The following is a 13,321-nucleotide window of genomic DNA, read 5'->3' on the forward strand; positions in this document are numbered from 1 at the left end:
TCTTCCTTATAAAACTCATTTTCTGGTATTTTTCCGTGTTTTTATTTCCCTTAATTTATTTTATTTACATTGATTTATGGATCAATTTTATTTATTATGAAAATATCCTAATTTTGCAGTATTAATTTATAAATTTACATTGTCTTATTTCAAATACTATTGTTTATTAAAATCTTGAAGGATTAAATAGCTAATATCACATGCTTGAATTTTTTCAAAATATTACTCACGTTTCAATTTTATCATGAATGGCAAGAAACTATGCAAATTTATATCTAAAGATTGAATTGTCGTATGATGTTAAAAATTTCAGTTTGAGCTAAATTAAAATTATATCAATAAAATATCAATCATAAAAATCGTCTTAAAGTTAGGCTTAGAGTAACAAATTAGTTCGATGATATATAATGAAATAATATTTTAAATGTCAATGTTTTCAATAAAATAATTATTGTATCATTTAATTAAATGTGTAATATATTATTTATTCTGTGTATTATTGATTCAGAAAATGTAAATAAGAAGTCGTTGTCTCGGGACGGAAGGAGTATAATTTATTGTAATAGTGTTTGAATGGTCCGGGTCGAATTTCACGCATTTCATTACCCAATGGTCTGAATCTTCAACAATTTCACAAAACATTACTCTCTCCATCCACCAATAAGTATTTCATTTTGCCATTTTGTCCCTCCACCAAAAAGTCCATTTGCCTTTTTACTACTATTGATAATGTATCTCACATTCAAGTAACTTTACTTCACTCACATTTCAATATAAAATTAGTATTTAAAAGTAATTACCACATTCCACTAACATTTTCAACTTATTTTCTACTACATTTCTTAAAATATGTATCCTGTTATAATTGGCCTTAGATTGGTGAACATGGGGAGTAATTTATTGCATTATTGTTTCAAGGGATTGGATAGGGGTGGGAATACGAGTATCCGTGGATACCCTACTCGAAAAAACCGGGTACTCAAACCCGAAAATCATCTAAATGTCTACCTAAAAATCGACCCGATATATTTTCGGGTACTCCAATACCCCCTCCGGGTATCCATACCCGACGTATCAGATACCCAAATACCCGACTCTTTACATGTGTTAATAATAACTAATAAAAAAATTCAAAATTTATGTATTAATATAAATATAAAAATATATAATTTGACTAATATATTTAATGTTGCATTTATTTTGTAGTATAAAACTACAAAAAAATGGGTCACTTTTATTTTAAAGTATACTATTATATTTATGGGGATTGATTATACAATATTTAAGTAAAATAATAAAAGTTACGCATTTAATTAAACTATAGAAGCAACCAATAATATAATTCAAAAATTAAATTAAGTAACTAAAATATAAACACCACATGAGTTGGTTATGCCATACGTAAAAGTCATTAAACATTTAAGCAAAATATAGAATCAGTCATTGCTAAATATAGAAGTCCAAAATGGCTAAACCTAATTTAAAAAATGCTTTAAATAATAAATTGGATATTCGGGTAATTCCCGATACCCATTCGGGTTACCCAATTTCCGATTTATCTTAAATTTTAATACCCAATCCCATAAAATTGGATATTGGGTATCGGGTCAGGTACGGGTAAACCCAATACCCGATATCCGTATTCCCACCCCTAGGCTTGGATCGAATTTCACGCATTTCATTACTTAATTATCAAATCTGGATGGTAGGAGTATTTTTGTCTTCATTCCCAAACATGGTTCCATTTGAAACTGATCCGCTAGATTTTAAATGCTAAATAGGCTACCATTCTTATCAATTCATTTATTTAGAATTCATTACTCACATTAGGCATTGTGCATCCACTACGTAAACAAATCCTAACAAAAAATCGCTGGTGAATTTCTAGGCGCTCATCCCTCCAAGTTCATCGACGACGTTTTATGGCAAGTTTTAAAATTTCCTAGCTCTGATTGGTAAAAAATTTCATTGTTGTGTATTTTTGCGTTGTCCATATAAATTTGCATTTATTTGTAGTATATTTCGCAGGTTGAGTTTCGAGATTTCGACGAATATTCTTTCGTGAATTAGTAACAGTTACATACATAAATTGAAAGCTGGAATATGCAATAACGCTAGAATTAAGTTTAAGATTCAGTTTGAACGGTTTTCTTTATTATCAATATCATGAGTTTGATTTTTTTTAAAAAAAATAGGGCCATTTTTATGGTTTTCTTTAGAAAAAGAAAAAGGAAATCAAGAAATCAAGGCTTCATTAATGTAATTATGCGGTGCTTGTTTTCTTCGAATATACTACTACGAAATTTGAATCTCTCTTTTATCTCTGTCAAGCTCGTAAAATTCAATCATAAAGTATGGAGATACCAAAAATAAATTTAATATTAAGAAACAAAAGAATATACTCCAAGAACGTCTAAAATTATAAAATCTTGAGGGAAAAGAAGATGCATGATACTATAAGCTCTTTTACAAATTATGGTTTGATTAACCGATACCACTATCATTAATATTTAAAGCTTAGCTATGGCATATGCTGGTAACATAGAGCTTACAGGGAGTTTCAGATCTTCCCACCCAACCTCATCTAGCTTTGAGAAGTAACAGTCCACCATTTCATCGCTGATCGCCTCTAGCTTCGAGGGTGACCACTGCAAACCAGGAAAAACAAGAAAACCGGGGGTCTCACCAAAACGTCTTTAGCTAAATCTTCGTTTACAGTAAAAATGTTTTGTGCACCTTCGGGTTTCTATCCTTGTCCAACAGTATAGCTCTGCACCCCTGAATTCGTACTTCCTTTTTAGGCATTCGTTTATTGGAAAGCATATAGAGACAGCAAGTTAAGAGAAGGTGCATGCATCGGTACCTCTACGAAATCCTTGCTAACTTCTCCCAGCATCACATGACAAACCATTCTGAACTCTGGGAGGAGGCATTCACCAATGCCCTGTAGCCTTCCTTCTCTAATCTGGAGAGCATGAATGAGGAAATAAAATTTCGTAGTCCGAGAAAAAGCTTCTAATGTAGAATAATACGAACTAAGAAGGCTAATTGTACCGATCTCAAAGAAATGTTGAGGCTCATAGGGGAAGCTTTCTTCAGTGACTGTATGGTGGAAGGGATCCAATCATCCTTCTTTTCAGAAGACGCCTTTTCCTAGAAACATGAAATCAAACTACATGGTGTAGAAAAGGTAAAACAGGAGTAGCCTAGAACAAACGAGTATGCCTTATCCCTTACAAGGGCTGCAATAATATCTTCAACTGTTCTTCTAGAAAAGCTTTTGTTGATGACGTCCAACCTGCAGATACCGGTGCATCATAATCAGATTGGAACATCTGGTCTATGGCCAGGCTACTAAAGTAAGTACAAAAGAAAACTAGTTATGCAGAAATTTTGGATTATAAGAGGATGCATATACTAATATAACAGTAGGGGAGTGTCAAATTCGACTATATTCAGAAATTCGAGAAGGTTTGTAGTTGTAGCAAGAAAAGAGACATACAATACTATAATCCAGCATAACCAAATTGTTCCATGATAAGTGATGGTCATATATACCTGTGGTAAGCACTATTCCTCTTCAAATTTGGAGCATGTGAATACTCTTACAATTACAGTACGTAGAGATAACCAATGGATCACCAGAATCTGCTTTAAGCAAGTGCTTCTTCTAACAATGTCAATCTCTGTCCAACAATTGCAGCATATGAACCAATTCAGACACACCCTAAGATCTCTAATGCAAAAATTTGTAAAACTACCTCTGATTCAAAGTGAGTTGCCAGACCACATGCAAGCATTTCAGCACCATCTAACCTTGTACCTGTCAGACCAACATACTCTCCTGCCATGAAAGTCCAGTTTCCAAGAAATGAAACAAATCAGTGCTATTGGAACACAGCTTATTTCCCACATTAGAACAATAGAATGCAATAAAGGCTATCCGCACCATAAAACAGTTGACAAAATGTAAGAAAAATGTGATGCATCTGTGTGTAGTTCTCACATAGGTAACACAAACATATAGACATGTGAGTGCATGATATACAACTCATATATTCAACAATATAGTTCATTCTGGTGATTTGTAGAAAAAAAGGTGCGTATTAATTACAAAATTACTGGAAAGGTACTGTAAAGTATATTATCCTCAAAAGTCAAAACTGAAATGTGGATAGATAAGCAAAGAGAAGTTACCAAAAAAATCCAGGAAGTCTTGACAAAAAGTAGGAAGCACCAATATCTGGAAAAAGTCCCAAAGCTGTTTCGGGCATAGCAAAAAGCTGCATGAAGGTCCAAATTTGTCTTAATAAAACAGCAAATTTCTAGATAAACTAGCATACAATTATTTCCAAAATGAAGAGACAATACAAACTTGTGACCATGTTAAATGCACCTACTTAAAACAGCAACATCACTCAATTTAGATTAACGCTGGTACCTATAATCTAGATGCTAAACTTAAAGCATTTGCCAAATGCCAATTATGAACACATCAAATTATAAACTAGATAATGCATAAACCCTACTTTATTCAGTTAATTCATCTGATCTATTATTCTTCACCAACGGAAGGACTATTATGCTTCATCCATACTCATTGCTATTTATATAATAATCGGAATTGAGCCTGCAAGTTCCCAAATAATATGACAATGAAGATCAGTTTGTACAAGGTCTTTTGCTATATACTTTTAGAACTAAGCTTCTGAAAGGCTTATTTCTCAGCAAAGAAATTGTGGTATAATTTGTTGCCGCAAGCATAATTTAAATTATTCCCTAGTTGTTCTATATCTTACACTAGAAAAATATATCTAGAACGGTATTTTTATCTCCAGGATCAATGCAATGTTCTGACGAGTAGAAACAAGACGAACATGTAGATCCGTCCTGAATTTGGGTTTCCATTCTCAAATGTGAGTGTGGTGATTATGGTTGTTAGTTGTTACTGCTATCAGGAATATACAGTTGCTTGATCCAATGGCCCACCACCATATAACATACATCAATGGTCCGATTTCAATTTTTTTCCATCTCCAAAACTACAGTTACGGTTTTTCATATGTATGAAAATATAAAGCTAACAATCGTTAAGATTTACTATCAAGCAAAGACCCCAGATTCAAAAAAGTTAAAGATTGAGCAAGATAAGTACCGATTTCTCTGTGGCAATGCGGAATCTACCATGTACAGAAACACCTGCCCCTCCTCCCATGACAATTCCATTAAGAATTGAAACCTTTTTAATTCATTTTTAGATAAACAGTTAGTCTTGCATCTGTAGTTTAAATAATAAAGGTGGCCAATAATAACAAACATAACAAACCAAAATATGAACGTCTCTAAATAAGCACCTGGGGTTTGCTGTATGTAGCTATGACATAATTCACTGTGTACTCCTTTCTGAAATAATTTGCGCCTGACTTCCAACTTCCTGATGCTCATAGGAATATATCAAACATTATCATCCGTAAGTAAAGAGCCTTTCGTTATTAACTCAAGAATGCTGATAACATCATTCCACGGGCATGAATGGGTAGGAACAAAGATATGGAAACATGAGCAGATACACAAATATCACTCGAATTCTAACAAGCAGTCAAAATCTGTAGAAGCAAAAATTAGCTTGTAAAAGATCTGTATTCGAAAATAATGTTCTTATGGTTAACCAAAGCATGCAATAACTTGGTTAAAGCAGACTGAGGGGATAGCTCATAATCAGAAAGTAACTGAAATATGACCCGTGGACAGCTACACAAATGTTGACCTAATGGACATGAAAACATGAAAAATGTTTCAAATTACTTATATTGTTATATTTACAACCAAATTTGGATGCTCAAACTCATAATCCACCATTTTGTATCAACTTATATGTATATAACTGTTTAAACTAATAATCAAATTTTGTACCTACCAGTCAGACTAAAGGAGTTCATGAGGCGTATCCATTTACTGAGGAAACATACTTTTACCTTGATTAATATCATTGACAACTGCTGCTACATCACCTCCAGCACAAAATGCTCTCCCTTTACCCTATTATTCATGGCCAAAGAGAAAGATTAATAATGCAGCATAAGAAGATCAAAGCAGTAGAGGACCACATCCTGAAACATTTCATCACTTGACGTTTACAATTATAAATTTGACAGAAGAATCTTCTGCGCAAGCAAGAAATAGCTCCAACAATCGAGACACCTACAGCAAGATCAGAAACAACTTCAGCACATTGTCGAGCAACGCTTAATCAGCATAACAATTCATATAATTAGTACATGTTAGTTACTAAGGAAAATAACAGCGTAACCCCAGGAAATAATGGAAAATATTGTAGCATTCCATGAGCATTGTAAAGAAGACAACCAAGAACATAGTAAATATTATAAGTTTCGCCAACTTATAAGAACTTCTTTCCAGGTACGAGTCAAATTAAAAAAAATCGAAATCGGAAGATAGATGCAGAACTGAGGACATGCTTTAAGCAATCCCAAAAACAGATACAGGAGCATAGTAAAGAAGACAACCAAGAACAAAAGGGGTAAGACTCTTTTTTACACCAATTCCCAGCAATCCAAGCTCCTATGGCTCTTATCAGTAATTTCTGGCAACGTTCTATAATATCACTCTGATCACAACTCACAAGAATAATGGCACTTATTCATTCAGCTAAACCTATATAACAACCAAATCCAGAAACATTTAAAATAGCTGGGTTGCTAAATGCCACAACGTCTTCGGCACTAGACATCCTCTAGTCAAGAGTAAATGAAACGATCTTCAGTTACTAACCTAAGTATCTGAAACAGCTGAGGATCAACTACAATCAAAACATTCATACAATCTACCAACAATTTCACCGAGCAGAGAATGATCAACCTAAGACATACGGTTACAGCCGAAAGAGCATTGAGATGCTTAGGTCTGTTCAACATAAAAATCCTCCCACACGACATCTCTTCCACCAAAACCTGCAATTTCAACAGAAATTTTCGGCAAAAGACACCAATTTCAGTTGACCGGAGCAAAATAATTTAGGCAAAATCAGTTCTTAATCGTATACTAAAAACACAGGCAATTATAAAATAACCCGGAGAAGCATCAAGAGATTAGGAACAATAATAATAATAGTTTAGAATTGACGAACTGAGTGGAAATTGGTGAAAATTTCACATTCCTGGTCGGTTTCTCCATTTGTAGAAGCCATTGTACTGCCGAAGAAGGTCGAGAGTATAGCGATTAAGCAAAAAAAAAATTTACTCCATCTTTCTCTCTCTCCTGTAGTTTAATACTTTCAACATCAATTTCTTACTAATATTTATCTGAGAGTAACGGAATCGCCGAGTGAGAAGCGAAATCGAATCCAATCTATTATCGAAGGATCACTTTTAGAGATACAAAGTTGAAGTGATCTGAGAATAATGGAGGAGTGGCTGGCATGTTGTGGGAGCGCCAAATTTGCTCAACAAATGGCGGCCGTCGCTCCCTTCTCCAACCCCCAAGAAGCCATCGATGCTGCCAAAGATATCTGGTTCAATAAAGTAATCATCTCTCTTTACGCATGTATTCGCGCATCTGATGATTTAATTGATCATTCATTCATCCAGCTCTTCTAATTTTCTGTAGGTTGATGTGAATGGATGGCTAGAAGCGTTTGCTGCGCATCCTGCCATCGGCGAAAGCCCTTCCAACACCGTCAAGAGCCCAACCACTACTGCTGAGTTCAGTTTCTCGCTCTTCTGTTATACACAAATTACTGCTGTGATTGCAAAGTGCAGTTACTCTATGTATTCTGATTTGTGTGGTTATCCTATTTCTAGCGCTAGAAAGAGAATAAATTCAGTAAAAAAGGATTATATCTTTGAGTTGCTGCTGGCAGATTTTTATGATTCAATCCAATTTGTATCACAGGATCATGTCGATGATCTAATCCGTTGTGTGTAGTGTAGTAGTGTTGATTGTTATGTTTGTGCTAAAATGAAATTGCTTCTGTCGATTTCTTAGAAACGCAGTTGATTTTTAGTTGCTTGTGTCGTTTTCTTAAAAATGCAGTTGATTTCTCGTTGCTGCGGCCACCATATTGTTTCACCGTGGTTCAGATGGAAAATGCATCATCTTATTGGAAAATTTAGGCATCTCAAGAACTTCTAACGAATTAGTGGATCTTTTACGGTTTAGCATCTCTTGTGACGTTCAAGTCCTGTTTGAGATCCTGTCTTTCCTTTATATTAAAGGGAGGATAGAACATAGTGAATTTCTGACTGTATTAATGTACTTTGTTCGATGTGTTGAGGTTTACTGTTCTAATCTCTATCAGATGATGATTTTTTATAAGCCTGGAGATGACAAGTTATTTCTGTAACAGGTGGAGCAACGGAGAGCAGTCGACTGCTTTAGCAACTGCTACTGATGCCACAATACAGGTTACCTACCATTTAACAAGTATGCTCTCATGTTTTTGTATGTTGACATTGGTGAAGTGGAAAATTCAGAAAACGAGAATCAGTGAGATGTAAATAAACACAAATTAGATGTGATAACATAGAATGTAAATTGTATCTTGGCATGCCTTATGCCGTTATAACCAGTTTCAAGAATACATTAAGTCTCTGAAAATGAGCACTTTCTTTCATCTAGATGTTTTACCAACTGTATTTTGTAGGAGCTATATTATTGGAACTCTCAGTACAGGCAAAAGTTTGGTTTTGTCTTTCTCATATGTGCATCTGGAAGAAGTACCCCTGAGATACTCACTGAGATTAAGGTAAATATCTCGTTGCTTGGGTAGACAACCTTTCGAGGTCATTGTCTAACTTGGAAGATATCTTTATATTTGCTCTTATTTAGTTTATAATGTGGTTTGATGCAAAAGCTCTTCTTTCCTTTCGTCATTTGTTTTTATTTTCTTTTTTTTGGGGCAGAAACGGTACCTTAACAGGCCAATCATTGAATTTGAGCTTGCGGCCAAGGAACAAATGAAGATCACTGAATTACGTATCTCCAAGCTATTCACAGCTAATGCAACTTCTGCTTCCACCACCAGGACCCCGAGATGTGGTGACAACAGCCAGAGGTTCTGTGCCAGATTGGCTATTTCTGTTTCTAATCTTTAGTTTATGCTGGTCCATGTTTTACTTGGTTTCTTCTCGTGTTTTCCCTCCCTGTAAACTCATTTTCTCCGACCATTTTGTGTGTGATCTTCGAATGGTCTGATGATCTCTGTTTAACTGCAAAGATTGCATGAATGTGATTGGAGGCCATTTGACCACTGCAAAGGAGCCTCCTGAAGCCGAGCCCTCAAGAGCATTCACAAGGATACGGCCACCAATCACGACCCACATCCTCGATGTAGCTCGTGGCACTCCAGCTTCTGGCGTTGATGTGCTTCTGGAGATGTGGGCAGACAAGCAATCGCAGCCATTGTTCGGTGAGGTGGATTCAGGCTGCTGGAAACTGGAGGGTCGGTCGAGTACAGACAGAGACGGGCGGAGCGGACAGTTGATGAGCATGGTGGATGCTCTGAAGCCTGGGATATATCGGATTAGCTTCGACACGGGAAAGTATAACCCTGATGGCTTTTTCCCTTATGTGGGAATAGTATTTGAAGTGAAGGAATCCCAGAAATGGGATCACTTTCATGTTCCTTTGCTGCTTTCTCCATTCTCGTTTTCCACGTATCGCGGGAGCTAGATTCTAACCTTCGTCCACCTAATAATGTATTTCTTCTGTTCCTTGTTGATTGAGTCATTTCATCCATTTTGGAAAGTTCCAATATAATTGAGTCATTTCTTGGCAAAGTATATATATACGCAACATTTGTACGTTGTAAATTGATATTAGATATGCCATGAATTCCCAATTGTTGTCCACTCTTTAAACTCAACTTCATTGGCAGAGAATAAAAATCTCTATACCTATTTATAGGAATAAATGAAAGCATTTTATACTTCAAATAACTGCCCAAAAAATTCATTTGCATGCATTTGATTCAAATTGAGAAAAAGAAAAGGGTGAAAGTCAAAGATTAGCGAAAATGCAGGCAATCAAGGATAAGATTACTGACATGAAGGAACTCCACAAAGCAAAGGCTGAAGCAAGAGAGGTTGAAAAGGTAAGGAATTTTCTATGTTATGGAATATTTATTTTACAATTCATACATATCATACTATGAATTTTGAATCTGCGTGCTCTTATCGAGTCGATGCGATAATTTCACGTTGTGTTTACGTGAGATCCCTTTTCGTTTTCGTACGACAATAATTTTTGTGCTGGATTTTGTTTATATTTTTATTAATTTATTTTCTAATTAGGCATGGATTTGTCGTTTCATGTCGTTATCTGCGTTGTATCCCTTTCTGGTTATATTCTCATATGTTGGCTATACGATAACGACCCGACTCTTACTATTTGAGTTATAATAACTGATAATGATTGAGTTGTACAGGCAGAGAGACAAGATGCAAAAGCTCGACTTGCGGTGGTTCATCATGTGACGAAGGCGAGAAAAGCTGAGGCGGCGATGGATTATCACGTCCAGAAAGCCGCGGAAAAGGCAGAGGAAGTACGGGAAGATTCTCCCTCCGGCGGTGCAGAGCTACCCTCTGCGGAGGACCTTGAAGATAGCCTCTCTTACAGCCAGAACTCTTCATCAGCACCGCCGTCTCATGAGCTTTACAGCGGTGGCGCCCCCCCTGATTCTGGCCACGACAAAGCCGCTTTCGTCGACGTCCCCTTCTCCCCTCACACCACCGCCCCACCATCCCAGAATAATAGGCTGTAGCCTGCAGATTCATTCATTCATTCATTCATATATCCCCTTTATATATAATTGAATAAACTTGTGCAGATGCATTGTTTTTTGCAATCATCTACTATTTTCTATTTTTATTTGTTTAGTTTGATTTTAGTGTAGGTGTTGCTGGTTTGTTTGATTTGTTGTGTGGCATTAGGGATGATGAAAATGTGCTTCTTCTGTATTAATTGGATTTTATTGAAGATATTCGTTGTGTTTTCTGTAAGGACGATCTAAAAACTATTGAACATCTCTTATTCAGTTGCAAGTTTTCAAGTACTATTGTTGTGATCGATGAAATATCCCTTATTGTTTCATAATCAACCAAAAACATGTGTTCTCTCGTGCCTTATACTTCGAAACGTATGGGAAAAAAACGAATGTATCAACAACACCATCTATAAATGTATTTGTATTTACAAAATGGCACAAGCATTAGGATTTTCATCACTAAACAATTGAGGAGCATGAACATAATGTATGAAATATGGAGCTCCACCATCCTTTGCTTTCACCTCTACTTTCTCAACTTCCTTAAACTCCTTAATCACAGTGGTTTTCTCCTCAACAACCTTAACCACTTTCTCTTTCTTCTCCTCTTCTTTTTTTCTTTTCTTGCACAATTTCTGCATATTTATGCACCTTCTTTTTCATGTATGCCTTCAGCTTCTCTGCCTCTATCACTCCCTCAACCATTATCGTCTGTGCTTTTATGTCTGTCTTAACATTATGTATACCTGCAACAATATTAATCTGTAATCATATTTCATTATTATTCACAAATGAATTTCTATGATATGTATGTTGTAATCTTTGCACCTCTGTGCATTAAGAGTCGCCTACGTGCTTCCCTTTCGCATTGATCACAATGCAAGAACGCCTTCATAGTGATTGCTCTTATAGCTTCCTTCTGATGTAATTATAAAGCAACAAATGTTATTTAGTAGTGTAAATTTGGATCTTATAAAATAGCTATCATAATTAATTACCTTTTTCTCTTCTTCCTTGGACTTTGTCTCAGAAACTAATTCAACTTTATTCTTACTCCATTTTTGGAGTCTGGTGTGAATCTTCTTGGCATCAATGGCCCCTTTCACTAAGATTTCACCCTTGTCAAATTTTGCTTCAACTTTATGGACTCCTGATCATGATTCATGAATATTGGTTGAAAATGCTCAATTGGTGTATTTATGGAATTTAAATTCTACTTTACTAAGTAAACAAAAACATCATGCATATTAGTAAGAAATAGCTACCTGGGATTTTTAAGAGGGGCTTTTGAATGTCATGTGCACATTTTGGGCAATGCAAATGTGCTTTGTAAACGGCTATAATCACTTCAACTTTCTTCTCTTCTTTAGCCATATGGAATACTAGTTTGCAAGAAGCAGCTAAAATGAGGATGAGAAATTAGGAAAGTAGGGTTAGTGTAGTCCTAATTAGCTAAATTATTGTTCAAATTGGTTGGTAGGATTTGATGCATATGGTTCACCAATTTGTGGAATCAACAACCAAGAAATTCTTGTTTGGCGTTATATCTTTGAATTTTGGAGTTACAAATTTGGGAAATGGTCTCGTGGTATAAGTTATAACGTGCTCGCCTTCATCTCCCATTTTCTACTGCCTAATATGTTAACCTTCTTAAGACAATAAATTAAACAATACAGCTAATAAGACAAAACTAAATTTAATCATTACTTTAGAATTATTAATCATTCAGTATGTATAGTCATATAGACCATGTGCCTCTACAATTCATTTTAAGTAATCCTTTTACGGATATAGTATTTGATTGCATTTATTTTAATTTAATTTAATTGGATCTTATTAGCCCTTTTGAGTGTTGGGCCTAATTTTATTACTGTGATGGGCTTGGTACTGAGCATAGGCTACATGTAGTATAATTAACCATTTCCTATATTCTTCTTCTTCATTACTTTTTCCTTTTGTTAGGCATTCATTGAAATTAGTTGTTGCAAATTAATAACAGGCACATGCTCTATAGTTATGCATCTAATATAGTTTGGTGTGACTATCAAATTTAATGTGATTGGCTAAGTTGGTTGATTATATGATCAATTCCAGCGAACAATTAATTAATCTTTGTCTATTGACGGGGTGCACTCATTTCAATCACTTTCGGGACAAGTCTGAATCTCATCAATTAAATAAAAAAATGAAAGATGAGATTGAGTTTTAAAATTTATATACGCAAAGCTATTTTAAGGACGTGGTAGTGTATTTTATAAAATTTGATCTTAAAAGCAGCATAAACAATACTCTCTCCGTCTTATAAAAATATTGGCGGATGAGATGAAACGAGAATTAAGACAAAATTAGTAAAGTGAGAGAAATGAGGAGAATGGTAGTTAAAATAGAGTTAGTGGATAGTGAGACCTACATTATTAAATTGATATAACTTTCCAAAAATAGAATGCACATATTTTTGTGGGACGGAAAAAAACGGAAAGTGCACATATTTTTATGGGACGGAGGGAGTATTAGATAACACGAATATCATTCTTAGAT

The 13,321-nt window shown here is 35.2% G+C and overlaps 2 protein-coding genes and 2 pseudogenes across 2 annotated transcripts; 2 read left to right on the plus strand and 2 right to left on the minus strand.

Annotated features, from left to right (window-relative positions):
• Positions 1-2,361: 2,361 nt before the first annotated feature.
• LOC121792621 lies at positions 2,362-7,278 on the minus strand (annotated as a pseudogene).
• Positions 7,279-7,411: 133 nt separating this feature from the next.
• On the plus strand, positions 7,412-9,424 carry LOC121792619 (uric acid degradation bifunctional protein TTL-like). The gene is made up of 6 exons (XM_042190631.1): positions 7,412-7,541; positions 7,627-7,721; positions 8,366-8,423; positions 8,663-8,764; positions 8,922-9,073; positions 9,236-9,424. The coding sequence occupies exons 1-6, from the start codon at positions 7,422-7,424 to the stop codon at positions 9,285-9,287; spliced, it is 579 nt and encodes a 192-aa protein (XP_042046565.1). The 5' UTR covers positions 7,412-7,421; the 3' UTR covers positions 9,288-9,424.
• A 606-nt stretch (positions 9,425-10,030) lies between these two features.
• Positions 10,031-11,017, plus strand: LOC121792620. The gene is made up of 2 exons (XM_042190632.1): positions 10,031-10,111; positions 10,445-11,017. Exons 1-2 carry the CDS (start codon positions 10,034-10,036, stop codon positions 10,778-10,780), a joined length of 414 nt encoding a protein of 137 aa, XP_042046566.1. The 5' UTR covers positions 10,031-10,033; the 3' UTR covers positions 10,781-11,017.
• Positions 11,018-11,173: 156 nt separating this feature from the next.
• Positions 11,174-12,323, minus strand: LOC121771487 (annotated as a pseudogene).
• Positions 12,324-13,321: the final 998 nt, after the last annotated feature.

Source organism: Salvia splendens, chromosome 2 (assembly GCF_004379255.2).
Source record: "Salvia splendens isolate huo1 chromosome 2, SspV2, whole genome shotgun sequence".
NCBI classification, from domain to species: Eukaryota; Viridiplantae; Streptophyta; class Magnoliopsida; order Lamiales; family Lamiaceae; genus Salvia; species Salvia splendens.